At 43.5% G+C, this 26171-nt stretch overlaps 2 protein-coding genes across 2 annotated transcripts; one reads left to right on the forward strand and one right to left on the reverse strand.

The window, feature by feature from the left end:
• Positions 1-280: 280 nt before the first annotated feature.
• LOC310869183 (uncharacterized protein) lies at positions 281-4257 on the reverse strand. Its single transcript, XM_083779793.1, has 6 exons — positions 4196-4257; positions 3703-3812; positions 3077-3130; positions 2683-2901; positions 1914-2009; positions 281-1346 (listed from the first exon to the last, which is right to left on the reverse strand). Exons 3-6 carry the CDS (start codon positions 3128-3130, stop codon positions 1047-1049), a joined length of 669 nt encoding a protein of 222 aa, XP_083635919.1. The 5' UTR covers positions 3703-3812; positions 4196-4257; the 3' UTR covers positions 281-1046.
• A 6528-nt stretch (positions 4258-10785) lies between these two features.
• On the forward strand, positions 10786-25942 carry LOC310860070 (oxidation resistance protein 1-like; the record flags this gene model as incomplete). Its single annotated transcript, XM_083766832.1, has 14 exons — positions 10786-10921; positions 11606-11724; positions 13162-13269; positions 14604-14741; positions 15530-15714; positions 17586-17773; positions 19005-19182; positions 19375-19519; positions 19850-19930; positions 20394-20480; positions 21617-21769; positions 22966-23061; positions 24862-24935; positions 25807-25942. The coding sequence occupies 14 exons, from the start codon at positions 10786-10788 to the stop codon at positions 25940-25942; spliced, it is 1824 nt and encodes a 607-aa protein (XP_083622958.1).
• Between the last annotated feature and the right edge of the window lie 229 nt (positions 25943-26171).

The raw sequence follows: 26171 nt of genomic DNA on the forward strand, positions 1-26171 counted from the left end.
AAACAATGTGCAAATTACAATGTCAGCAAATACATTTTAAGAACATTAAACATTTCCTACTATGGCAGGTAAATAAAACAAAACAAAAGTCCACGCACACTATAGTTGAGAGGACAAACATGATAGGATGGTCATTTGACTTTTTTTTTTAGTCAAGGCTGGGTTTAATGAATTACCTGCCGGTGTCCCACCGAAACTATACCGTATACACACACGCGCAGTCGCGCACGCACACACACAATTTGATTGTCTACCCCCCCCCCACACACACACACACACACACGTCACACTATACTTGACATAAACATTTTAGGTTTAGGTTAATTAATTTGCCTGCATGCCGGTGTCTAGCACCCAAATTAGCCGATCTACAAACATGCGCACACACCTGAAAACACAATTTGATTATCTATACCACACACACACAATTTGATAGGCTACTTCATCATAGCAAAAATAGCTGCCATTCTTTTTTGAAAACATTCATCTATGGTCACATGCAGACACCATATTGAAAGTATAGTTGGTCAACAGCCAACACGCATACAATTAAAACCTGGTGTAGTTGTAAAATTGTACAGCACCGAAAAACATGAACCCCAAAAGCATTATTTAACAAGACCCAGACAAATGAACATTAAGTATAAAAGAACTGTGGCCCTTTAAGCAACAAATGTTAGTTTTTAAAGTAATGTGCTTGGAGCAATCAATAACCCATTACTGTATAAGAAAAAAAAAGAAAAAGCAGGAAGGTCAAATGGGGAAGAATTTCTTAATATAGAAAAAATAAAAATAACGTTTTACTGTCTATCGGTGAGGTTTGTACAGATTAATACATTCTAATTGGCTATATGCACCGTGTACACATAAGCACCTCCACTTCAAAACAAGTCTGTCAGACGCACAGATCTGACATGCTGCTGTATGCTTTATACAATAGGCTTTCCTTTTGAACAGTGCAGTATCAGTCAGTGTCGTATGTGATGTGGTTCCCTACTAATCTGTTTCCACTGAAAACATTCAAACTGAAGTTGTCAGTCAGGACACTAGCCAAGCAGACAGTTTTTCAGTGTCTGCACTTTGGGTGTAAGCTGTTGAGGGTCTAGTCCAAGCAGTACCTTTTGAAAAACCTCCAAGATGTATTTGAACTTCTTGGGGTACTTCAAGTCAAACACGTAGGTCAGTCCCAGGAGATAGCAGCAGGCTCTGCTAATATCGCCGAGGTTGTTGAGGACAGGGATGCCCTCAATAACAATACCTACATCAGCAGCTGGTGATTGAGTTTGCAGACTGTAGATAGTCATCAGTTCCCCCGACAACTCCTCTTCTACATCGACACCAGCATCCTGCACACATTGTAAAAATAGAATCTCATGAATGAAAACGTAATGATGATGTTCACGGTATTATCATTCTAAACAGTTACTACTGTTGCACAATTCCCTGCTCTGGGTGGGACCTCCGTCAGTGTCTTGAGTTTGCAATTGAAAACGTTTGCTGCCAACCAGTTGAAGAAATCACAGATTGAGGCCAGATTGAGACCATCCATGTTCATGGAAGAAGCTTGTAAACATGTATTCTATTGCCAATTTGTGACCTTGTAGATCTGCTATTTTTGCTGTACAACATGCTTCCATAATTAAGACATGCTGCCGTCTATGCTGCTATGGAACTTGTATCCATGTGCAGTGCAGACCTGAGTGTATCGTGACCTTACTTAGTATGTAGGAACACATGTCTGAACTGCAGTAGCACTAGACATGCCATCTCACAACCTGATTCTCTGGACACTTTCTCACAAAACAAGCTCCTCACTCTGCCGTTCTTGGCACGTTTGAGATATTGTCTCACAATTAGCCATGATGATGACATTAGTTAAAACTACAAATTGTTAAATACTTTATTTTACTAACTTCAACGTCCTTGATCAGGGCACCAGGCTCTTCTCCCAGATGGTCGATGAGGCACTTGATCACGATTCCTCTGGTTAGCTGTATGGGGTTTCCACTCTGCAGACAAAGTTTTATCCTTAATACAATGCATTACTTTGCACATTCAAGCTGGGCTTTTGTTTACCAACTTTAAAGTCTACCGTTTCAATTGTCTGCACACAGTTTTAGCATTTAGGGCCCCATTTCCACCAGTGCTAAACACATTATCCCGAAACTTCTTTGCCTTTTTTACTCTTTTGAAAAACAAAATTGGTCAACTAGCCAATCTAAATGAACAAAAATGTTTTTCAAAATAGTAAAAAAGCAAAGAAGTTTAGGAATAAGAGGGGTTTAGTACTGACAAGACTATTAAGACATGCATTTCGTCTATCAGGGAATGGACAGGACAGAGACATAGTGATGACTGTTTAGGATACATTAGTATCTAAAGTAAGTGATCGTAATTAACTTAATGGGACTGATCTAGGACATTTGACAGGTTTGCGTTACAGGCAAGATACTACAGTGGAAGTCAATGAGGAACATTTCTCACCCGCATGTGAAGTTACAACATGTCAAGGAAATTACAACACAAACTTTGTTCTAGCTTTTTAAAGTGAATGAATACCGAGAATAGAAGATCTGCAAGTTCACAGACTTCAGTGAGATGCAATGTGAGCTTGCATATCTGCTATTTTCTGATTTAGAAGCCGTTTTTAAGAATCATCCTCAGGTCTAAATGGTTTATTACCTGAAGCAGAGCACTCTTCTTTGCCCGATGTGGCTCTCCTACAGCACCTCTCTTAGATTGGAACATGGACAGCAGTTTAGGTGTGTAGAGGTCCAGTTTAGGTGTGTAGAGGTCCAGTTTAGGTGTGTAGAGGTCCAGTTTAGGTGTGTAGAGGTCCAACATCTCCATGAATTTCGGCTCAAGCTTCATTGTAGTGATCAACTTGAACTCTGCGCTGACCTGAAAAACAGATGAGGGGAAGGGAGAAAAACAAAACACATTGTGATCTTGTACATCCATTTTCCACCACTGTTGCTCCAGGAATGGGTACAATTGGTTAAATACAATGTAAATGTGTGTCACATGCAGGATGTCATTTCTGTTGAACCCTGCTACAAGAATCCAATTTACTCACTTGTGAAGCATCAAACAAGGCCAGCCATCTCTCCTTTACATCCTTGACGCTCATCTAGAAGAGATACACTAGGTGTTAACAGGGAACCAACAGACTGATGTAATGTTTCTTTCAAAAATGAGTTTGACTAATATTTGTCATACCAACTAATCTATAAAAATCACACCTGTGTGAACTGAGCGATGCAACTATATGCATCGTACTGTACTGTACAACTCATACTCTACAGTATAACTCGTACTGTACACTGTACTATGGCTGCTGTGTGTGTGACCTGAATCAGCCCAATCAACCCCAATTCGTACTCATCAGGACATACATATGGACATAGCAGTTGGAGCCGTCAGGCACCACTCAAATCCATATCACTGATAAACTACATCTACTGAGTCCCAACTGTAAAATCTCAATGATTCAACATTTTAATTATCCTCCTCAAGGATCAAAATATTACACAGGGAAGAATTATTGAAGCAGCTGTGTTCATATAAGGCAGCGAGCAGACAACGCAGTGGTAAATGAATAATATCTGCAACACAATGTTTCAGGAATATAGTTGAATAACTGTATAGAAAGGTTGTAAAACAATTATTAAACAGTGTCCTACCAGTAAGGTATCCAGTCACTTGTTTGTCCAGACTGTTGAATTGCTGTCTGTATGAGTCTAGATGCCTGGGGGACAGCCACCGGGAGGCAAAGAGGACAGCATACCGGGAGACAAAGAGTTGAGGTGTAGCTGGAAGACATGGACAGTAGAAAATAAGACTAAATACACAAAAATGAAACCCTGTTAATTTCCCATCAGGCACACTGTTCAATCCTTAGCTCTTGTCAATACTTTGCATTGATTCAATATTTATAAATGCCACAAAGACTAATAGTTTAAAACCCCCAAAAAGCTGAAATTGCAGATTTACAAGCATGCACACAACGCATCACAATGAGACATGCTGTGAGCTTGTAGATCGGCTATTTATTGCTACTTTAAGCGAGCAGACAACGCAGTGGTAAATGAATACTATCTGCAACACAATGTTTCAGGAATATAGTTGAATAACTGTATAGAAAGGTTGTAAAACAATTATTAAACAGTGTCGTACCAGTAAGGTATCCAGTCACTTGTTTGTCCAGACTGTTCAATTGCTGTCTGTATGAGTCTAGATGCCTGGCCCTGGGGGACAGCCACCGGGAGGCAGAGAGGACAGCATACCGGGAGACAAAGAGTTGAGGTGGAGCTGGAAGACATGGACAGTAGAAAATAAGACTAAATACACAAAAATGAAACCCTGTTAATTTCCCATCAGGCACACTGTTCAATCCTTAGCTCTTGTCAATACTTTTCATTGATTCAATATTTATAAATGCAACAGAAAGACTAATAGTTTAAAACCCCCAAAAAGCTGAAATAGCAGATTTACAAGCATGCACACAACGCAATGAGACATGCTGTGAGCTTGTAGACCGGCTATTTATTGTTACTTTTGTGCAGACACTGTAGTATTGGTGACAAAACATCAAACGTTGAAATATGGAGATATGAGGTTTCTGCCCAACAGCAACGATGTATATATGAAATTATGAATACATTGTGTGTGTTTTTTACGGTTGTTACCTCCTGGAACCCAGGTCAAGCAGTGGTGAGGCTTTATTGTTGGCAGCAGCAGGGAAGGAGAATCAAACAGAGAAGGAGCCAGACATTGATGCCTACAGAGTCTACAGACAAATATGCAGACATGCACATGATCAGACAAAGCAACATACATTTTTATACAGGACTTTAGTCCATAAATAGTCAAATACCTAATCTTGCGATCACAGTCACACGGACAGATGCAAAGATACAGTCTAGTCTACTATTATTTTGTAATGGAAGTGAGCGACATGAAGATACAGCCAATGTTTGTAGCTTTGTATCTTTTGCATCTGCCAGTGTGATTGCAGCATAAGAAGTTGGCTAGTAGTAGGCTAGTACATAAAATGCCTTAATGATACTGGACTTACAGGCTATAGTTGACAATGTCCACTCTGTCTGATGTTGGCTCTTGGCTGCAGTGATTTATTCAACAGTCTACAAAACAAACATTAACCAACATTAAACTGTATACTTTACACCGTATACTTTAAAAACATAAATGTGGAAATATAGCTCATCTACAAGCTCACAAGCAGGCTTGAGTTTTTAGAATGATTACTTTTGCTAACAGACATTTAGCACTGATCTAAATGCATTTCGTTACATGCAGTTTATAATTCCAATGATTGTGTTGGATGACAATGTCCACATGTAATTGCACTGTCTGACCCTGCCTGCAGATTTATTCACCGCATTCTACCGCAAACTACGCAGCTGCGTAGAGGCCCCAAGAGTTCTCCCTGAAAAATGTTTAATATCGCAGCCCCGCCAGCCCGTTCCGCCTATTGCGGTCGGTTAGGGGGGGCTCCGACGGCCCATGGCGTCGCTTCCTCAGCGTCACTTCTTCATGATCCTCCCCCGTTAAGCGACGCCCGGTCGCGGCCGTCCGTCCCGTCGTGGGCTCCCCTGTTGGTCTATGTCCCCCTTAGCAAAAGTAATATTTCTAAAAGCTCAAGCCTATAGCCTATACTGCTGGTCTACGTAAAACATGAACCGCACGCAGGCACCGCAAAACAACAAGCTTATCGTCTAACGTTTACTGTATAGATGAAGCATGTTTAGTTTAGTATTACAGCATAGAATTCAACATAATAAATAAGTCCGCGTTTATAGCGGCCATTTTGATAGTTCTTTCAGTGAGCCATACATACAATCGTAAGTCAAATGAACTACAATTACCATGCAGCCCTGAGCCCTTCCCGTTCGGCGCGAACTTTCCCTCGCAAATAATGTGTAGGCTATTCTATGCATTTTAACACGATATTGTGTATATGTACATGGCTGAAACATGTGTAGTTTATGTGTATAGTGTCGACGACCACAGGCGTTACGTTATGGTGGGGCTGAATGAAAATTAGCATGCACTCTTTAGTCTTGACAGTTGTTAGTTTTGCTAGCCCTATACGAGCGTCATGTAAACCATGGCTTTAGTCCGGTCCAAAAAAAAAGTATGAAGACACGGTCAACATTTAATTAACATTTGATAGCTGGCTACTTACCATGAAGGAGAACTTCTCTTGTAACTTCACTTGCGTGGCGCGGCTCAGCTGCTGCTTCTGCTGTAAATTTTGTAATGGCTGCCAGCCTGCCACTCGGGATGACTCGTATCGGTCCGGCTTTCATCGCTGTTATGAACTCTGGCCAATAAGAGGCAGGTAGGCGTGTCTAATGGGTATCTTAGATCATTTCAACCCAATATTATTAGTAGATACCGTATCTACTAATAATATTGGGTAGGAATGAGTAATAATTACATTTCTTCAAACTGATCTGTATGATTACTCCATTCTCAAATATTATGATGGAAACTTACTGAGACTTGTATATATATTTGACCAATATTACCAGTTTGGCATATACTCATTTATTTTCATGAAATTAACTAAAACAATAGATGTAAATTTAACTCACAAATAACAGTTGGATTTTTACTCAATAATTATTGTATATCCAACTAAAAGGATCCCATAAGTGATATTCACAGATTTTATTAAGCTAATATACCTTTTTTTAATAGTCGTACTTACAAGGCGATTGTTTTACTTTTTTGAGTGTAGTATAGAGCCTTGGGGGACCCCAGTCATATTATATGAAAATAAAAGTAGGGTTGAAATGTTTAGTTTAGTTTCAAATCTATGTAATTTGTTGCATGTGTAGCATTACACGGAAGCGGGGATTCATTGAACCCGGTGCTCACTGCTCCCGCTCGCCAAACCAACTCGCAACCTATACCGTGCCAATGTAGGGCTGAGCCTGATTGGCAGGGCTGTTGTGGGCTGGGTCTTGGCTGGGGGATACAATCAATCACCCCCACAGTCTTTGAAGCGCGTCCTCACGCTTCTCACTTCACACCGCAGACCGCCGCAGTGTAGATATCACGCTCCACGCAGTGTAGATATCACGCTCCATGCAGTGTGGATATCACACAGGAGGATATCACGCTCCACGTCCGGCCGAATTCGCCAGATTGTAGTATTTCACAGAAGCGGGGATTGAACACCGGGGGCTGTATTTTGCGTGTCTTAAGTATACCAGGTCTTATTACCTAACTTGAGTAAACTAAAGACCTGGAGGCGTGATCAATGCTCTTTGGCCACTCAGAATAGCCAAATGGCATTGATCACGCCTCCAGGTCTTTAGTTTACTCAAGTTAGGTAATAAGACCTGGTACTTAAGACACGCAAAATACAGCCCTGAACCCCTAATTGCTCCTGATGTGCTGTTCGGTGTGTGAATGGGTGAATGTAATGCACAATCTATGTAAAGCGCCTTGGATAAAGGCACTATATAAATGCACCATTTACCATTTTTAGAGACATTTGTTGAAATGTGAACTGTAGTTTAGTAAGAACAAATTGGCAAGACATAAATATAATAATGTAGGCCTATAGTAAAGCATTATATATATGATGATACTATAAGATAAACTATCAAATATACAATATAAATCACTTTACAATTCTCTCAAAACGACGGAAAAAAACCCGGAAAAGAACATACTGATGGGTACGCTTAAAGGCAATCTGGGAAACCATTAGGTGCACACACACACACACACACACACACACACACACACACACACACACACACACACACACACACACACACACACACACACACACACACACACACACACACACACACACACACACACACACACACACACACACACACACACACACACACACACACACACACACACACACACACACACACAAACTATTTTATTATTCTGTTGAAAAATAGCAGGTCCCTGGAACAAAACATTTTCAGATGGGGGTCTGCGGCCAAATACACCTCATTCTGTGGGTTCTTGACATGAAATAGTTTGAACCACTGACAGAAATCTGGTCTCAGTCCTAAATGGGTTAACACTGAATTAAATATACATGATACCTACAGTAGCCTATATGAGTCTATTTATGTGCTAATGGATCAGATCAGATCAGGTCACATGTTAAAGTCCTCTTATAACCAGGATTCATGATTCAAAATGAGACATTGAAGAGGATCAACATGTGGAATGTCAGAACAGGCCAGCTCCATATATGGAGACCCCAATGGGTTTGAGGTCAGATGTAGAGTTGATGACATCAGGGATAATATGGGCTTAATATTGATGATCTCCATCCCTGATGATGTCACGTGATGTCACGTGCCTGACCAACACACAAACTGACGGGAAATGCACAATTCCATAGTTAACTGCGACCTTTGGTCCCAATAATAATTCTCCAGGTAATTTTGAACACATTTTACAATGGAAGCAAATTTTACGTGGCATAAACCCGCCCCCATCTGAAAAGTATTTTGTACCAGGGAGCCCCACAGGCAAAGACTTTTACGTCATAGTGTCTGAGCAAATAGACAGTGTCTACTTTATGTCATGATGAGGTACGATGATAAGAGCGCCCCTCACTTCACACGGGTGTGTTTTATTAATAGCCAACCAAAAAATATATATAATAATGAATTATAATGAATTGCATTTTTATAGCGCTTTACAATGGTTCATTCTTTCATATATATATATATATATATATATATATATATATATATATATGAAATTTAATCTAAAATGACGCAGATCCTTTCCCGGTTTTAATGGGTTAACCACTTGAACCCTGGGGGGAACATTTGCCAGAAACATACGATCTACAAGAGTTTTGTCGAAGGGGCAGAGGGTGAGGCAGACCAAATACAGAGCCAGAGGTCAAGTTTATCCATCTATGAATCTATGACTAAAGCACAGAGTTACTGTAGGCATGTCTAGCAGTTAGCAGCAGTGTTGTCGGTTGACCTGGTTAGCGCCTGCTTAATATTTAAAACTCTTCTTCCACCCCTCAGTATAGGCAGTGTCTTTGCTTACAGTTTATAAAATATACAGGAAGTGATGTCACCCCCCCCCCCCTGTTGTTTTCTCCAGCGGGATATCATGCTACATTCTGTCTGTCCGTCTCATTCAGCTGACCGCCTGTCTGTCTGTCTGTCTGTCTGTCCGTCTCATTCAGCTGACCGCCTGTCTGTCCGTCTGACTTGGAGATACATGTGGCCGATGTTTACAGATCGTGTTTCGTACTCTGATTAACCCAACCAGGCCAGATCGATCGAAGGCGAGGGATTATGTTGTCACTCCTGTGAGTCCCCAGGGGTCATCAATCAACACACCGCCCATTCCCTCTATAGGCCGAGTAAGAAATGCCACCCCTTTTCACATGTTATAGCGTCACCTCACCAGCAGGCACAAGTTTGCAATAGCCAATTTACAAGCTGCACAATGGTGCGCAGCGCGAGGCATTGTGAGCTTGTAGATCAGCTATTTATTTTTCAAATTCTCCTCTCTAGAATATAGGGTTCAATGCTTATATAAAAATAATATTATAATAATATGATCACACAAAGATTTGGCGGGCCACCAGGCAGTAACTAACTCTGAGGATCCCCTAGAGGTCACGGACCCCCTGTTTGAAGACCCCTGATCTACACTATAGCAACTGTATTTAGGGTTTGTGTGTGAACACAATGTGATGTTTTGAGACAATGTTCAGGCGATGAGGTTAGATTTTCAAGAAATGCATCCAAGCAGAGAACTTTTGACCAATGTATATATCTTTTTTACATTAGCTATTATCGATATCAAAATATTTCAAATAAGAAAAATATATTGTCTGTTTCCCTTGAATTTATGTCTGTCTGTCTGTCTGTCTGTCTGTCTGTCTAGCAGTTGTTGGCCTACAGAACTACAGGAACCACATTACCCACAAATCCCTGCAAGATGTTCAGTGACAAACGGTCAGTAACACTGATGTTGATGAAGCAAACATAGGAAACTGTCTGAAACTTCTCTAACACCCTGGACAACATTCTCCCTATCCTAAAACACCCTGGACAACGCTCCACACGTCCTAGACCTAGACTCTTTTCCCTTCTCTAAAACACCATAGACAATGCTCCACACGTCCCAGACTCTTCTCCCTTCCCTAAAACACCCTGAACAACGCTCCACACGTCCTAGACTATTCTCCATTCCCTAAAACACCCTAGACAACGCTCCACACGTCCTAGAATCTTCTCCCTTCCCTAAAACACCCTGAACAATGCTCCACACCTCCTAGACTATTCTCCATTCCCTAAAACACCCTGGACAGCGCTCCACACGTCCTAGACTCTTCTCCCTTCCCTAAAACACCCTAGACAATGCTCCACATGAGAGCATTAGAGTTTACATAGTACACATAGTGCATGCATAAACTTTCCTTAATGATTATGTGGTTTCAGTATTCATTTGATATATTTTCTCTATTATTTAGGTTATTTTTGCAATCTGTTTGTATTGATGGTGGGGAGGGGCGGGGGTCGCGAGACATGGCCAAAGCATTTCCAGGGGTCCCCAGCCAAAAATGTTGAGAACCCCTGCCCTAAAACACCATGAACAATGCTCCACACGTCCTAGACTCTTCTCCCTTACCTGGTGCAGTTTCAAACGTCTGTTTGTGCATGCATGCGTGCGCACATGCGCGTGTGTGTGAATGTTTAAAGGTTAAAGGAGAGGTCTATATCGGTAGAGATCGGCATCATGCCTCCCTCGCCTGTTACCAAGACAACGCATAGTGTGGTCGTCGAGACAACACCCGAAGAGCCGGAGAACCACTCCACCAATCAGAAGCTCCGAAACTGGCGGAGGGCGATGTTCAAGAGGGCCTTCACCATCGGTAAGTGTGTGTGTGTGTGTGTGTGTGTGTGTGAGGGTGTGTGTGTGTGTGTGTGAGCTTCAGCTCGTACAGTATAGATGGGCTACAGTATATATTCAGCATGCAACCAGATCTAAAATCAGCCATTACGACGGCATCAAGGCCCCACATTTCAGTCGACTAAATCAACTGTAGATTCAGTCAACAAAAAGCTAGTGATATAGGACTATTTAGTCAAATAAAACTAGACTAACGCTAAAATATTTCAGATCACTAAAATGTGACTATAAATGAAAATGTATTCAAAAGACTATGAGTAAAACAAAATCCAAATTTGCTGTCAAGTCCAACCAGGGAAACTCCCCCCTGTCAGGTGTAAAGGAGCAACTTGGACACTCGTGCATGAAGGAAGCATGAGTTCAAGTCCGTTGCTCTCCCCAGATCGGGTTGTGCTTATAACCACACCCCGCTTCTGTGGCCAACGTGAAAGTGCCACAACTGCGGACTACACTAAATTACTCTAAAAGGACTATAGACCGCGATGGAGAGGCCCGCCGTCTAAAGCGAACTTGAGACACCACCGAGCGAGCTGAAGCGCGCTAGTTGCCACGTCGAACGTTGCAAAGTTCGCAATAGTTTCAGGGTAATGTGGAGGACGTGTCTGTCCTGGCTGTAACATCTTGTCCGGTGCTTTGCTTTCGCCAGACGTGGGCTTGGGGACTCCCGTGGAGAAAGAGACGGACAGAAAGACAGACAAACAGAAAGAGAGAAAAGATGGAAAACGGACCTCCTTCCAGCGTCCGGAAGGGACCATGGAGTACAACGTGAGTGCCAATGGTGTAAAGTAACAATAAGTATACCGTAAATGTACTCAAATAATGTACTTAAAGGTATATTCAGTGATTTCACTCAAAAAACCTTAGGTTTCGTTTTTGGCTGTGGGACCCAGCCTTTCGTCCAATCAGGATAGAGAGTCAAAAACGAAACCTAAGGTTTTTTGACCCCCAGGGGTTAACTGGGGAACTCCTTATATGGTCAGCACACTCTATAGTAGGGAGGATTATCACAACAAAACAAAAAAATAAGTGATATTTAAATTAAGTGAAATCACTGAATATACCTTTAATGTAGAAATTTTGCTTCTAATATAGGCCTACATCTCAGAGGCAAATATTGTACTTTTACTCTACTACAATGATTTGGAAACTTTGGTTACTAGTTACTTTGTATATTTGTATTATTACAAAACCACTACAGCCGAGTATTCTTGGCCTTTTGAAAATAGCAGATCTACAAGCTCACAATGCGTCACATTACGACACATTGTGAGCTTGTAGATCTGCTATTTTCTAAAGATTTTTATACATTTGAAAACTCAAATGGGACATTCTGCATACTTTTACTTTTCGTACTTCAAGCACATTTTGATGCCAATAACAATTTGAATTCGGGACTTCTACTTGTATTTCTATATTACAGTTTTGATACTTTTATTTTACTTTTTATGCCCCGGAATTTTTCTAAATAAAAGGTGCTAGAGTGCCCTGCAGATGAGGCAGATTTTACTCTTGAAAAGGCCCTACCTTCCATTCCCCCCCCAAAACCGGGAGGTATAATGTTCCATTACTATACCTCACGCTAATAAGTCTGATCTCTCGCGTTTGATAAGCGGTTAATATTCCAAATGAGATGTTTGGTTGAGTCAGAAATGAAGACATTAGGACAACATTATGATCAAAACCAAGGAGTTGCCTAGCAACGCCGGGCTGGATTTTAGCGAAAAAAGACGTAATTATAAAGACGTGTGGGGACGTTCTGGGCAAGTGTGAGTACTTTTTCCACCACTGCGTGAGTCCCCGAGTGGAATAGTAAGAGAGTGGCGACACGCTTTGATATCGCCACAAAGCGGGTACCTCTGGGCTATAGTTCCAAACATTGGAACTATCCCATTGAGCACGTCCGCATTCCATTGTTACAGTGGGAGTCAACGCCAGTGTCGCCACTCTCTTACTAGATTACCCTGGTAGTCCATACCATGTTCTCAACCTTTTCAGGCCAAAATAAGAAGCATTTGGAATGTAGGCGTTGAGGCATTACATTTTGTTTGACTCGATAAATATTGTGGGGGAAAAAACAATTTGGCCAATGCTTGACCAGTTTTTATAGTATAGTTTGATTGAAATTGTTGGCCGATGCTTAGCCGAACACTGCTTTGAAAGGACTCTGCTGAGAGTTGTTGTCGTTGTCACGTTGACCCCCAGGTGGCGCCAAACGACACGCTGAACAGCATCGCCCTGAGATTCAACACCACGCCCAACGAACTGGTGACCCTGAACAAGCTGTTCACTAGATCTGTGGTGCCTGGGAAGGTACGCACCGCACACACACACACACACACACACACACACACACACACACACACACACACACACACACACACACACACACACACACACACACACACACACACACACACACACACACACACACACACACACACACACACACACACACACACACGACCCTGAACAAGCTGTTCACTAGATCTGTGGTGCCTGGGAAGGTACGCACGCACGCACACACGCTGGCACGCACACACACACACACACACACTGGTGACCCTGAACAAGCTGTTCACTAGGGGCGCGTTCGGAAATAGCGCACTGAGCCCACTGTGCAATGCAAACTAATAGGCGAGTGTGCTCCGGTGTGGTATTTCCGAACGCGCCCTAGATCTGTGGTGCCTGGGAAGGTACGCACCGTACGCACGCACACACGCACGCACACACGCACGCTGGCACGCACGGACTCATGCACACACACTGGTGACCTTGAACAATCTGTTCTCTAGATCTCTGTGGTGGATTCTGGAGGTAACACGCACGTGCACACAAACACGCACGTGACACACACACTGGTGACCCTGAACAAGCTGTCCTCTAGATCCACCGCAGATCTGGAGGTAACACGCATGCACGCTACAATAATACTACTACTAATAATAAAGTGTGTGTGTGTGTGTGTGTGTGTGTGTGTGTGTGTGTGTGCGTGTGTGTGTGTGTGTGTGCAGATACTCTTTGTTCCAGATCCAGAATATGTGTGTGCAGCTCCCCCCTCCCCCAAACCTGACCAGGTCAAGGTAAAGTGAGCTTACACACTAAAATGGCACAATACGTCTTGTTTTGTCGGTTGTCTACAATAATCCTGTCACCTGGGCATAGGAGGGGCTAGCACCCCTCAAAACATGCATGGCTTTGTGAATAGAGATACCATTTTCTTAGACCAAGTACAAGTACTTAATCTTTAGTACTCGCCGATACAGAGTACCGATACGAGTATTTTATTTTTGTTGAGTAACCACTTATTTTACCCCCTTTTCCTCATAGATGCAGATGGATCTCTGATCTACACTAGTCAGTTGTCATTCATGCTTGTAGATCGGCTGTTTTTGGGCGATTTGCTGCAGTGTTGGGTCAGACTTGCTCCCGTTGCATTCGTTCAGCCTATAGTGTCAATTTTGATATTTTGGTACTCAGGGTCAAAGTATCGGGGTCGGTTCTGAGTACCGAGTACGAGTACTTGAGGGTGGTATCGGCCTGAGGAACAACTGTAGTTGTGAACGCGCTGTGCTGCTTGTATAAATACTGTATGCCTGGTGGTGACGACGACACACACGCCTGCATTTCTGCGTGTCTGTCTGCAGCCACACCCACGTCTGACCAGAGTGGCTTCGTCCCCTCACCCCCGTGTGTCCAGCCTGGTGCCGTCCCCGTCAGAGGAGGACGAGGTCCCAACGGAGAAGTTCCTGAAAGTCGACTGCAAGTACATCACTGATGGCAAGGTAACAAACAATGTTGTACTACTAGTATACAATATACATCACTGATGGAAAGGTAACAATGTTGTACTACTAGTATACAATATACATCACTGATGGCAAGGTAACAAACAATGTTGTACTACTAGTATACAATATACATCACTGATGGAAAGGTAACAATGTTGTACTACTAGTATACATCACTGATGGAAAGGTAACAATGTTGTACTAGTATACTGTACATGACTGGTTCCCAAAGTGGGGAGTGGGAGTTCCAGGAGGTCCCCATGCAGCTAAATGATAGTTTGGAACCAAATGGACTCTTATGGGTCTGTATACTCTGAGAGTTTAACTCTCAGAGTTAAATTAACATTGACTTTTGTCACTCCATGGAACAGCATGTCCGTGTTAACCTATGTGGCTATGTGACTGTGACTGAGTAGCAGTAGGGGCAAAAGTGGCGCTGTTGTGCCAGAAACAGAGAGAGAGAGATAGTGCTGCACTGTTGCCTGCTAATGAGAGACAGAGAGAGAGAGGGGGGGGGGGGGGGGGAGAGAGAGAGGGGAGTTGCAACACTCAGTTCACACGGGTGTGATTTTACAATATAAAATGGGGGTCTCAGAGATAGAAATGCAAGTCAGTAGCCTGTTGCATATCAAACTGGGGGGCGTCCTTGAAATGAATGAAAATCAGAGCTAAAACATTTCAGATGAAAGTGTGACTAAAATTGTATGTGTGTGTGTGTGTGTGTGTGTGTGTGTGTGTGTGTGTGTGTGTGTGTGCGTGTGCGTGCGTGTGTGCGTGTTCAGGGTACGGTCGGTGGGGTGCTACTGGTCACTCCCAGCTTCTTGATGTTCGACCCGGATCGGTCTGACCGATTGGTCCAGCAGATGGGATGCGAGGAGTTTGGCGTCATGTGTTCCCTGGAGGAAGTGATGTCGGCGTGCGCGTGCACAGAGGTCACCGACCCCCAGATCAGACTGCAGCTGCCGAGGTGAGCCTCCCATTTAATTTGATATGGTTATAATGTGGTTATATTCATGTAGAAAACAGGAGAAGACACGTGGTCTCTTCGCACTGGGAGGAGACCCCGGGGCAGACCAAGGACCACGTCCCAGTGGGAGGAGACCCCGGGGCAGACCAAGGACCACGTCCCACTGGGAGGAGACCCCGGGGAAGACCAAGGACCACGTCCCACTGGGAGGAGACCCCGGGGCAGACCAAGGACCACGTCCCACTGGGAGAAGACCCCGGGGCCTCACTGGCCTTGGAACGTCTCGGGATCTCCCAGGAGGAAGTCACTAATGTTGCTCTGGAGAGGGAAGTCTGGAGCTCTCTGGTGGAGCTGTTGCCCCCGCGACCCGACTACGGATAAGCGGTTGAAGATGGATGGATGGATGGCACTCTTCGCCAACGTATGAATGGTTCTAGGTTGCTAAGCAACGGATACGACCGTAAATGAACCGGAAAGGTTTGCTTGTGTATGTTTGCAATGACACACACACACACACACACACACACACTAAACTACACACTGTCTGTGCGTCTCCATAGCAACCTGGACCTGCCCACGCCAAGTGTTTCCCATAGCAACGACAGCGCTAGCCCCGCCCAGTCCTGCTCCGAGTCAAAACAAACACACCCACAAGACCTGACAGAGTAAATATATGCCACACGCAACCCCTATTGATTGATTGACTGATTGATTGATTGGGTACTTAATTAGGAAGACATGTAAACACCACACACCTGCTGGAGGACTTAGTCCATGAGCCAGACAAGATTTCATTATCAAATGAGTGGGAAAAAACATACCTATATTAAATTGTTTATAGTGTCAATATAAGTAAATTAATATACGATAACCCTTCCACAGGAGTAGCTTTTTCATATATATCATTTTTTTTTTTTTTTTTTACCAGGTGATGAATAGGAAATTGTCTATCTGATATCATTATATCATATCTGATATCATAACATCAAAGCTCGACCATGGTCTTGAACCTTGAGATTGTTAGTGTCAGGTGATGTTTTTTTTTTTTAACATAAATGTTCTCGCGGGCAAATCCATACATTCTACCTTAGAAGTCGTGGTTTTACTGTTGGTACATTAAAGGACAACTTTTTTTTTCAACCAAGGTTCATGTTTTAGGTTGTTATTAGAGAAACTAAAAGATGAGTGTTCTTTTTTTTTTCATTTGCTGCTTTCTTTCGTTTTAGGGATTTTAGCTGTTTTTGACAGGGGGGCGGGGGCATTCGAGCATGGGGCTAAATATGTATTTTTTTACAACATTTTATAGCGATTTATTTTTAATTATTTACTATAGTCCTAATAAACCCCTGGAAATTTCATCTGGCCACAAAACATCATGAGATCTACTGAATGTGTCAAACTGACATTGAGCCTATGACACACAGTGTGGCTTCCCCCCAGTAGGCTACCTTCACATTCAGTAGATCCTGTGATTTATTTGTGGCCAGATGTAATTTCCTGGGGTTTATTAGGGCTAAATAATAAAAAAATAAATCTCCATAATATTTTGTAAAAAAATACATATTTAGCACCATGCTCGAATGCCCCCGCCCCCCTGTACAAAACAGCTAAAATCCCTAAAACGAAAGAAAGCAGCAAATGGGAAAAAAAGAACACTCATCTTTTACTTTCTCTAATAACAACCTACAACATGAACCTTGGTTGAAAAAAACTAAAGTTGTCCTTTAAGTGCCAATACTTTATTATTTTAGTTTTCACGCATGTACATTTTGAATGCAGGACATTTACTTGTAACAGAGTATTTCTACATTGTGGTATTGAGAGCTTTTACTTAAGTAATAAACAAAGTGCTTGTTGTTCTGACGCCATAGGTCAACGAGGGATGGTCCAGAACCTGACCCCAGGTCAGCCCCGGCATCCCGGGAGGACGACCAATCAGACTGTCAGGATGCCCCGGCCCCGCCCCCATCCCATGAGGATGACCAATCGGAGATGGACGAGCTGAGGAAGCTGTGGAAGGCCAATGAGGAGCAAGCTGAGGAGTTAGCAGGAAGTGAAGGTAAACGTCTCTGGGAGGCTATAGTGCCGAATGGCCTTCGCGTTTGAGTAAGGACGCGCTGTGATTGGCCAGTGCACTTGTGCACATACACGCTGTGATTGGCCAGTCAAAGTGGCAGTCGGCTACATTGTAGCAGTGCAGTGCACTCATTGAGTTTACGTGAATTCAAGCAAAATAAAATGTCACGACTGAAAAATGTTTGCTAGGCCAAGTCCTAATATGTAATAAGTTGTGAAACAACATGAAAGGAGCCACCACACACTAGCCACCACACACTACCACCACACACTAGCCACCACACACTAGCCACCACACACTAGCCACCACACACTAGCCTCCACACACTAGCCACCACACACTAGCCACCACACACTAGCCTCCACACACTAGCCACCACACACTAGCCACCACACACTAGCCACCACACACTGCCACGTGCCACCACACACTGCCTCCACACACTAGCCTCCACACACTAGCCACCACACACTGCCTCCACACACATAATTTATACAGTATGTATGATGTTTCGGTAGCCATACTGTACAGGTATAACCAGTTAAAGAAATTACAGATTAAGGCGTTAACGATTGTGACAACAAACACCAGTTCAAATATCTGAGATCAATAGAGTTTCTGGAAGACTGAAATACCTATAATAATACAAGCTTTACATATAGGCTACCTATAATAATCGCACTGCGACGTGTTGTAAAGCTTGTAGATAGACTATTTTTGAGTGTGTGTCCCTGGGTCTGTCTGAGTACGAAAGTAGCATTATAGCGTTTTTTCACAACCAAGTGTCACTGTTGCACAGCCTAACACACAGACACACACATGCCAGGGAGGGCCAGTACAGTACAGTACAGTACAGTACAGTACAGTACAGTACAGTACAGTACAGTACAGTACAGTACAGTACAGTACAGTACAGTACAGTACAGTACAGTACAGTACCACACACTTCAGACGGGTCAGATTCTAGGGAATCCAAATGACTGAAATCAGTCGTGCATACATGGCGACTGAGAATGTTGATCTAAATGAGTTTATTGGTATTATTTCCGTCATAGTGGTGCAGTGCAGCGCGACAGCGGAGCGGGGCTTCAGACATCTAAATGAGTTTATTCTTATTATTTCCGTCGTAGCGGTGCAGTGCATTAATAGAGTTTGTTGTTATTATTTCCGTCATAGCGGTGAAGTGACTTTATTCGTATTATTTCCGTCGTAGCGGTGCAGTGCAGCGCGGCAGCCGAGCGGAGCGGGGCTTCAGACATGCGCTTCCTGTGCTTGCGCGTCCTGAAGCCGATGAGGAAGACATTCGTGTCTCTGGCCTGCTCGTCCATGCAGCAGTACGCCCTGAGAGAGAGAGTCAAACACCAGTACTGGTTCTGTGTTCCACGAGAGAGGTACGCACGCGCACACACACACACACACACACACACACACACACACACACACACACACACACACACACACACACACACACACACACACACACACACACACACAAAACTATTATAAACTGTTAGGGAGGGACTAGTGGAGAAGAGACCCGCGCACGCACAAATATGAAATGTTTCTCTCTCTCTCTCTGTCAGATCACATCACATCCTGTTGTTTTTTCTCGGAGAGGGGGAGGGGAGGGGCAGTGGGCGTGGCTTCCTGGTGGTCAAGAGGAAGGGGGGGTCGGAGCCTGGCTCTGACCAACCACCTGTCGCTGATATCTCCACCAAGGACTGGGAGGTAAGATAACGTGTGTGTGTGTGTGTGTTTACATGCCTGTCGTGTTGGATACAGCATAAATTCCAAGCAGTGCAGCCAGGTGTGCTGTTGGTGCGTTCATACGGGCAGATGAAAAGATGAAAAGACAGATGCATGGTTTCATCTGCCCCGTGTGTCTGTAATAGAGCGGTCATTATCCAGAAATAACACACTGCTGAATTCAGCCATTGACCGATCAGAATCAAGCATTGAACCAAGCCATGTGATAAATAGACGTATACGCGCCATATACAAGCACATCAGCATAGACCACAGGTAACGTTACGTGTGTTTGTGTGTGTGTGTGCGTAGGTTGTATCTCAAGCAGAGTACCAGCGGAGGGTTGATGCGTTGAAGAGTGACGACCTGCGATCGCTCTGCAAGAGACTACAGGTATACCTGCTCACATATAAGTTATATAACCCCTTCAATAGACCCCTAATAACCCCTTGAGGGTTTAATAACCCCTTCAATAGACCACTAATAACCCCTTTAGGGTTTAATAACCCCTTCAATAGACCACTACATCTTTAAGACATTTTTCAATACCTAAAAAAAGTTAAGAAAACAAAGACATGGAATTCAATGGGAAACAAATGCCATGGCATGCAGTCACCTCTCGGGTGCTTCTGTATTCATTCCTACTAACAACAACACTACATATTTAGGGAAGTGGTGCCGACAGATTTAGCTGTTAGCAGAATTGTATCACGGAGCCCTAGGAGGCTACGCTAATCCTATAGGCAAGGGATCCCAAACCATTCAGGACAAAATAACTCTGTCTCTCTGTCTGTCTCTGTCTCTCTGTTTCTGTCTCTCTGTCTGTCTCTGTCTCTCTCTGTCTCTCTCTCTCCAGATCAGTACAGCAGAGGTGGAGTCAGAACCCTTCAGACCCACTCTGAGCCAGACCAGCAACCTGCTGACCCAGGAGCACGTGCACAAGGTCACACACACTGTGTGTGTGTGTTTGTGTATGTGTATGTGTATGTGTATGTGTATGTGTATGTGTATGTGTATGTGTATGTGTATGTGTATGTGTATGTGTATGTGTATGTGTATGTGTGTGTGACAAATAGAAGGTTAAAATGCCTTCATGACACGGATGCTGTCCTGGTGTTAATGGGTTACAGATGATGTTTTCATTATTTTAATTCCAGTGTGTTGTTTTTTTTAGCCTACAAACAAGGTGTTGCAGTCAGGCTGATGGATGCCATGGAGATATTAATGTCTCTGTTATCATATTTCACTGGGTCTGTCAAACCGTAGATAGAAGCATTGTTTTACTATACCAGTACATTGAGCACAGTGTAAGCACATGTGCTTTTGAATCGTCAACTTCAGTTTTCCCTCCACTACCATGCTGAGCACCTTGATATTCAATTACATCAGATATTGTATTTTAGAAAAGTTCCATATCTCCATAATCCATATTTAAACTTTTTATATACCCATATTGTGTCCCAAATATAAGACGACCCCCATTTTTCTTGACTCATTTGTGGAAATCGAGCATCGAATGTCAAATAGTCTATAGTCCCCGATTATAACACAACCTCGTTTCTTATTGGGCCAATAGAGCGTCGCAGTCCCTCCCCCTTTCAGAACGACCAGTGGCCCAGGAAATGAAATGCAATGCATTTCTCCTATCGGATTTTCTTTAAAGACGGTTACGCCGCGGACAAAGCCAACTCGGATCGTGAGAAATCATGACAATGAACACAATGTTTTGGGCCGATCAAATAATTTATAAGAAGAAAAACAAAACAAATAGTGTTGTCTCCTGCCTTTATTTTCTTCTTTCTCTTCGGCCCAAAATATTGTGTTCATTGTCATGATTTGTCACGATCCGAGTTGGCTTTGTCCGCGGCGTAACCGTCTTTAAATAAATACTTTAAAGAAATGCCTATGAGAAAATGAACGGCGATTTCTTTTCCGGGTCTCTCAAGGGGGCGGGACTGCGACGCTCTATAGGGTACATATTCTTTAGCAAATTAATGCCCTATACTTTGTCATACTACAGTGTCACACAAAAGTATAGCAAAAATAGCAATCGGCGCCTCTCTTTCCTGTCCTATATAGCTGGGTAAACACCTCCCCCCGCGTACGATTGGCTACAACTGGTCGCTGGCGTTCAGCACAGCCACTCACGGCATGAGCATCAATACGCTGTACCGAACCATGAGGACCCTGGAGACCCCCGTCCTGCTGGTGCTGAGGGACACCCAGGGACAGGTACGCACACACACACGCTTGCTATGATGAATCCCCATTCTGACCTGAGATCAGATTCTAAAAATGTCTTCTACATCCTGACAGTTTTCTGAAAAAGCGATGTTTCTATGTCAGTCGTTCTTCGATTTTTCAATCGAAGACCTACAAGCTCGTGCCACCGAGTGGCGCGCTACGAGCTTGTAGGTCTGCTATTTTTTAAATAGCTAAAGCATAACGTAATGCTAACACCAAAAGGGGTTCCCGCCCCAAAATGGGTTAACTATATAGAAGTGTCTATTTTTACGTCTCTAAATGTTTTGATGAATTGAACATGGTGGACCCTCTTGTAAACAAGTGTAATGCTTAATTGGGTCGTCCACTCACAGTTAACAGTCTTTGTATTGAGTTTGTGCTTGAAATGTACTGTCATTCTGCAAACTGTTAATAAATATTTCAATCAATCAATCAAAGCACACACACACCCCAAACTACCAACAACAATAAGATGCGGCATCAAGGGAGAAGATCAACCATGCCAGCAATACAGACTGCTTCCAATTGTCTATGAAGAAGTGGACAGCTGCATCATGTCATATAATCTCCGCCTGTCCCCTGCATTGACCTATAGCCTCACGTATAGCCAGCCTTCAGCTGCTAACGTATTGCCCACATCGATACGTAAGGCTATAGAATAGACCTCCTTCAGAGGACAGACTCTTTCTTGTAGGACCAGAGACGAGGGCGTGGCTGCACAGAATAAGAAGAAACAACATTTCAACAGTGACTCAGCAGCAGTGTACCAAGCTTGGTCGTTTAGCTCTCAGAAGCAGCCTCATACAGTCATTGTATGCCACTGTCAGTCGTCTGATACTGGCCTGCTTGTATTGATTGACAGGTGACACTGATAGACAGGTGACACTGATTGACAGGTGACACTGATGGACACTGACAGGTGGCATTGATTGACACTGATTGACAGTTGACACTGATGGACAGGTGGCATTGATGTGCAGGTGACACTGATTGACAGCTGAGAGAGACAGACACAGTGAGAGCCACAAATACATGCAATAGAAGTTGTAACTTGTTCCCATGTGCTTACATGTCTGTCTGTCTGTCTGTCTGTCTGTCTGTCTGTCTGTCTGTCTGTCTGTCTGTCTGTCTGTCTGTCTGTCTGTCTGTCTGTCTGTCTGTCTGTCTGTCTGTCTGTCTCTCAGGTGTTTGGAGCACTGGCGTCAGAGCCTCTGAAAGTCAGCGATAGTTTCTATGGAACTGGAGAGACCTTCCTGTTCACCTTCTGTCCCGAGTTTGAGGTGAGGTAGACCTACAGGTCCTGTCAGGTTGTAAAGACCTACAGGTCCTGTCAGGTTGTAAAGACCTACAGGTCCTGTCAGGTTGTAAAGAGCTACAGGTCCTGTCAGGTTGTAAAGAGCTACAGGTCCTGTCAGGTTGTAAAGACCTACAGGTCCTGTCAGGTTGTAAAGACCTACAGGTCCTGTCAGGTTGTAAAGAGCTACAGGTCCTGTCAGGTTGTAAAGACCTACAGGTCCTGTCAGGTTGTAAAGACCTACAGGTCCTGTCAGGTTGTAAAGACCTACAGGTCCTGTCAGGTTGTAAAGAGCTACAGGTCCTGTCAGGTTGTAAAGAGCTACAGGTCCTGTCAGGTTGTAAAGAGCTACAGGTCCTGTCAGGTTGTAAAGAGCTACAGGTCCTGTCAGGTTGTAAAGAGCTACAGGTCCTGTCAGGTTGTAAAGAGCTACAGGTCCTGTCAGGTTGTAAAGACCTACAGGTCCTGTCAGGTTGTAAAGAGCTACAGGTCCTGTCAGGTTGTAAAGAGCTACAGGTCCTGTCAGGTTGTAAAGACCTACAGGTCCTGTCAGGTTGTAAAGAGCTACAGGTCCTGTCAGGTTGTAAAGACCTACAGGTCCTGTCAGGTTGTAAAGAGCTACAGGTCCTGTCAGGTTGTAAAGAGCTACAGGTCCTGTCAGGTTGTAAAGAGCTACAGGTCCTGTCAGGTTGTAAAGAGCTACAGGTCCTGTCAGGTTGTAAAGACCTACAGGTCCTGTCAGGTTGTAAAGAGCTACAGGTCCTGTCAGGTTGTAAAGAGCTACAGGTCCTGTCAGGTTGTAAAGAGCTACAGGTCCTGTCAGGTTGTAAAGACCTACAGGTCCTGTCAGGTTGTAAAGACCTACAGGTCCTGTCAGGTTGTAAAGAGCTACAGGTCCTGTCAGGTTGTAAAGAGCTACAGGTCCTGTCAGGTTGTAAAGACCTACAGGTCCTGTCAGGTTGTAAAGACCTACAGGTCCTGTCAGGTTGTAAAGAGCTACAGGTCCTGTCAGGTTGTAAAGAGCTACAGGTCCTGTCAGGTTGTAAAGACCTACAGGTCCTGTCAGGTTGTAAAGACCTACAGGTCCTGTCAGGTTGTAAAGAGCTACAGGTCCTGTCAGGTTGTAAAGAGCTACAGGTCCTGTCAGGTTGTAAAGAGCTACAGGTCCTGTCAGGTTGTAAAGACCTACAGGTCCTGTCAGGTTGTAAAGACCTACAGGTCCTGTCAGGTTGTAAAGAGCTACAGGTCCTGTCAGGTTGTAAAGAGCTACACAGGTCAGGTTGTAATTGTAAAGTGTGAGACCTACAGGTCCAACTCGGCTGGCGGTGACAACTCACGACAAATAAACGCAATTGTTTGGGCCGGACAAATAATTAGAATGAAGAAAAACAAAAATATATAAAAAGTGTTTTTTTCTTCTTTCTAATTATTTGTCCAGCCCCAAAACATGTTTTTATTGTTGTCATTAATTTATTGTCACCAGCTGAGTTGGCTTTGTCTGAGGCGTAAAGGGTCTTTAAATAAATACTTTTTGAAACGTCTATGGACAAATGAATGGGAAATTCTCTTCCGGTGCCCTCGAAGGGGGCGGGACTGCAGCGCTCTATAAATGGGTGGCAACATTTCAGCCAATCAGCATAAAGTACCCATTTAACAGCTTAAATTATATAGTGTTCCAGTTTGTTTAATTTGTATCCTGTGTGTACTAGTATATAGTTCTGTGTTAAATGAGTTATATATCAGTTTTGAGACTGTGTGTGTGTGTGTGTGTGTGCATGTGTTCCAGGTGTTTAAGTGGACAGGAGACAACATGTTTTTCCTGAAAGGAGACATGGACTCATTTACCTTTGGAGGAGGAGGGTGAGACACACTCTACTGTCCTACTGTACTGTACTGTCTGTTAATGTTCACGTCCGTTTACAATTCTACCATCCTGTTTACACTATGCTTATAGTACATTTTAAGGTCAGCCATTCTTTTAGGTCAGTTTAGAGTGGAAAACGGAAGTACTTGAGTAGTAAGCTCGCCATTTCCGACCCCGCGCAAGCTATTTACCACTTGTGGCCACACGACCGCAGTCTAATGTCCATTATGCAAATGAGTCCTTTTGATGAGGGCTAGGTGAATAGTAATGACTAACCACAGATTGCAATGATGCAGATTTATTCTTCGTTCTTTTGGTTAAAAAATAAGGTTTCCAAAAATAGTTCACAAAAAAAAGGTAATTCAAGAAAAAGGAAAACAATAAATTTACAAGCCTCAAATTCAAGCCCATGTCTATTGCTGTATACCTTTTACTGAGGGTGTGCTTGAACTATGAACTGAGCTACTGACTGGTTTCCAAGGGCAGAGCTATCTAGCATTATTGTGCACTTCCCTCTATAAAACTGTCTGGAATCTTAACCCATTTTAGGCGCGAACCCATTTTGGTGTTAGCATTACGTTATGCTTTAGCTATTTAAAAATAGCAGATCTACAAGCTCATAGCACGCCACCGAGTGGCGCACTACGAGCTTGTAGGTCTGCTATTTTTTTTTTTATCGAAGAACGACTGACATATAGAAACAGATTTTTCAGAAAACTGTCAGGATGTCAGACATTTTTAGAATCTGATCTCAGGTCAGAATGAAAACTGTCAGGATATAGAAGACATTTTTAGAATCTGATCTCAGGTCAGAATGTGTTAAGTGTTAACCACGTTGCTCTAACAGCCCGTCTCTCTCCCCTGCAGAGGTGACTTTGCCCTCTGGTTGGACGGGGATCTGTACCACGGACGCTCCAACCCCTGCAAGACCTTCGGAAACCCCAGTCTGTCCAAGAAGGAGGACTTTGTGCTCCAGGACATCGAGGTCTGGAGCTTCCAGTAGACCCAGCTATGGAGCTTCCAGTAGACCCAGCTATAGCCTCCGACCCAGCCTCCAGACCAGGTCTGGAGCTTCCAGTAGACCCAGCTATAGAGCGTCGCAGTCCCTCCCCCTTTCAGAACGACGAGTGGCCCAGGAAATGAATCGCAATGCATTTTGCCCATATAGGCTTTTCTTAAAGTATTTATTTAAAGACGGTTACGCCGCGGACAAAGCCAACTCGGATCGTGAC

The sequence above is a fragment of the Protomyctophum parallelum genome, assembly GCF_964188405.1.
Source record: "Protomyctophum parallelum genome assembly, chromosome: 1".
Taxonomy (NCBI): Eukaryota; Metazoa; Chordata; class Actinopteri; order Myctophiformes; family Myctophidae; genus Protomyctophum; species Protomyctophum parallelum.